Consider the following 1,340-nt stretch of genomic DNA (forward strand, 5'->3'; position numbering starts at 1 on the left):
TGCTGACGTATAATGTAAACCACCACCCCTTCTACAGACGTCCTCTTGTAGCCAGTGATGCCGTTCTTTCGAGGCAGTTTGAGCGGAGGCATTGGTCGACATCTCGACGGACCTTAATCGAGACGGGTGCCCTCATAGTCATTAAAAATATCTTGAAGAAGCCAATATTAAGCTCAAGAGACCTCAAGCGCCTATTGGAGTGTCTCGAGCAGCTAGTTGAGCATACACTGCATCGCAAGAAGGAGGTCATCGAAGATCTAGGCCCTAAGTATGTTGTAGAGAAGCTCGCCATCGCTCTGGTGCTAACAGATGCAATGTTTGTTGCAGCAGAGGTATTAGGAGAGAACGCCAAGAGAGACGAATGGTGGGAAGCAACATTAGACACCCTTCCGGTGTATACACGCCCCTCTCAGTCTTCTGTTGGCCGCCGCACAGCAGAACAAAATGTACTGTTAGCCAGGCTGCTGCAGAACGGACTTGAATTCTATAAAAGGGGGTTGAGACCCCCTTCAGGTTATCTCGTTCCTGTTAAGCAAATTATCTTCTCTACACCGGCGTTGCCGGCGCTGCAGCGAAGTCCATGGGCGCATTTCCGGGCGGATGACGAGGAGTGGCAGCAGCAGCAGCAGCTGCTGCTGCACCTGCAGGATCGGCTGCCGGCGTCGGAACCACTGCAAGAGGAAGAGCAGCGGGAAGAGCAGCAGCAACAGCAAAAGCGGCAGGAGGAGCAGCAGCAACAGCAACTGCAGCATGAAGAGCAGCAGAAGCAGCAACAGCAGCATGAAGACCAGCAGCTACAGGACCAGCAGCAGGAGGAGCAGCAGCAACAGCAGTTGCAGTAGGGGGCGCAGCAGCAGCAACAGCAGCAGGAAGCGCACCAGCAGCAGCAGCCGCAGAAACAAAGATACCGGTAGTGGCGGCAGCCGGGACAGCAGCAACAGCAAAAACAGCAGCAACAGCAGGGCCGACGACCCTTGCTGCACGCGCAAGACAAGTACAGTCATCTCGTTCTGCACCAAATTGGCGGCGGGAATAAAGAAAAAATAGTTATAAAGTGACGATGAGGGTATCATTATACTCCCTTTTTCTCTGTCTCATTTTCCGCCTCAGGAGTTAAACCATTGACCAGCGACGGCAGCTCAGCTGACACCCGGAGAGGCGGATACGGCTGAGGCAATCCAAAGACAAATAAATACCAAGGAAAATTTACGCAGGGACCACTGAAAAATCAAACTGTCCCCCTAAAGAGGCTGTATAGAATATACAGCCTCTTTAGGGGGACAGTTGTATTTTTCTGTACCAGTCGTAGATTAGATTGTATACATTTTTATAAATACTAA

General features: G+C 51.3%; 1 protein-coding gene across 1 annotated transcript; it reads left to right on the forward strand.

Moving 5' to 3' along the window:
* Window positions 1–314: 314 nt before the first annotated feature.
* On the forward strand, window positions 315–842 carry EMH_0093270 (uncharacterized protein; the record flags this gene model as incomplete). Its single annotated transcript, XM_013501963.1, has 1 exon — window positions 315–842. The coding sequence occupies one exon, from the start codon at window positions 315–317 to the stop codon at window positions 840–842; it is 528 nt and encodes a 175-aa protein (XP_013357417.1).
* Between the last annotated feature and the right edge of the window lie 498 nt (window positions 843–1,340).

The sequence above is a fragment of the Eimeria mitis genome, genomic scaffold (assembly GCF_000499745.2).
Source record: "Eimeria mitis Houghton genomic scaffold, Emh_scaff7945, whole genome shotgun sequence".
Taxonomy (NCBI): Eukaryota; Apicomplexa; class Conoidasida; order Eucoccidiorida; family Eimeriidae; genus Eimeria; species Eimeria mitis.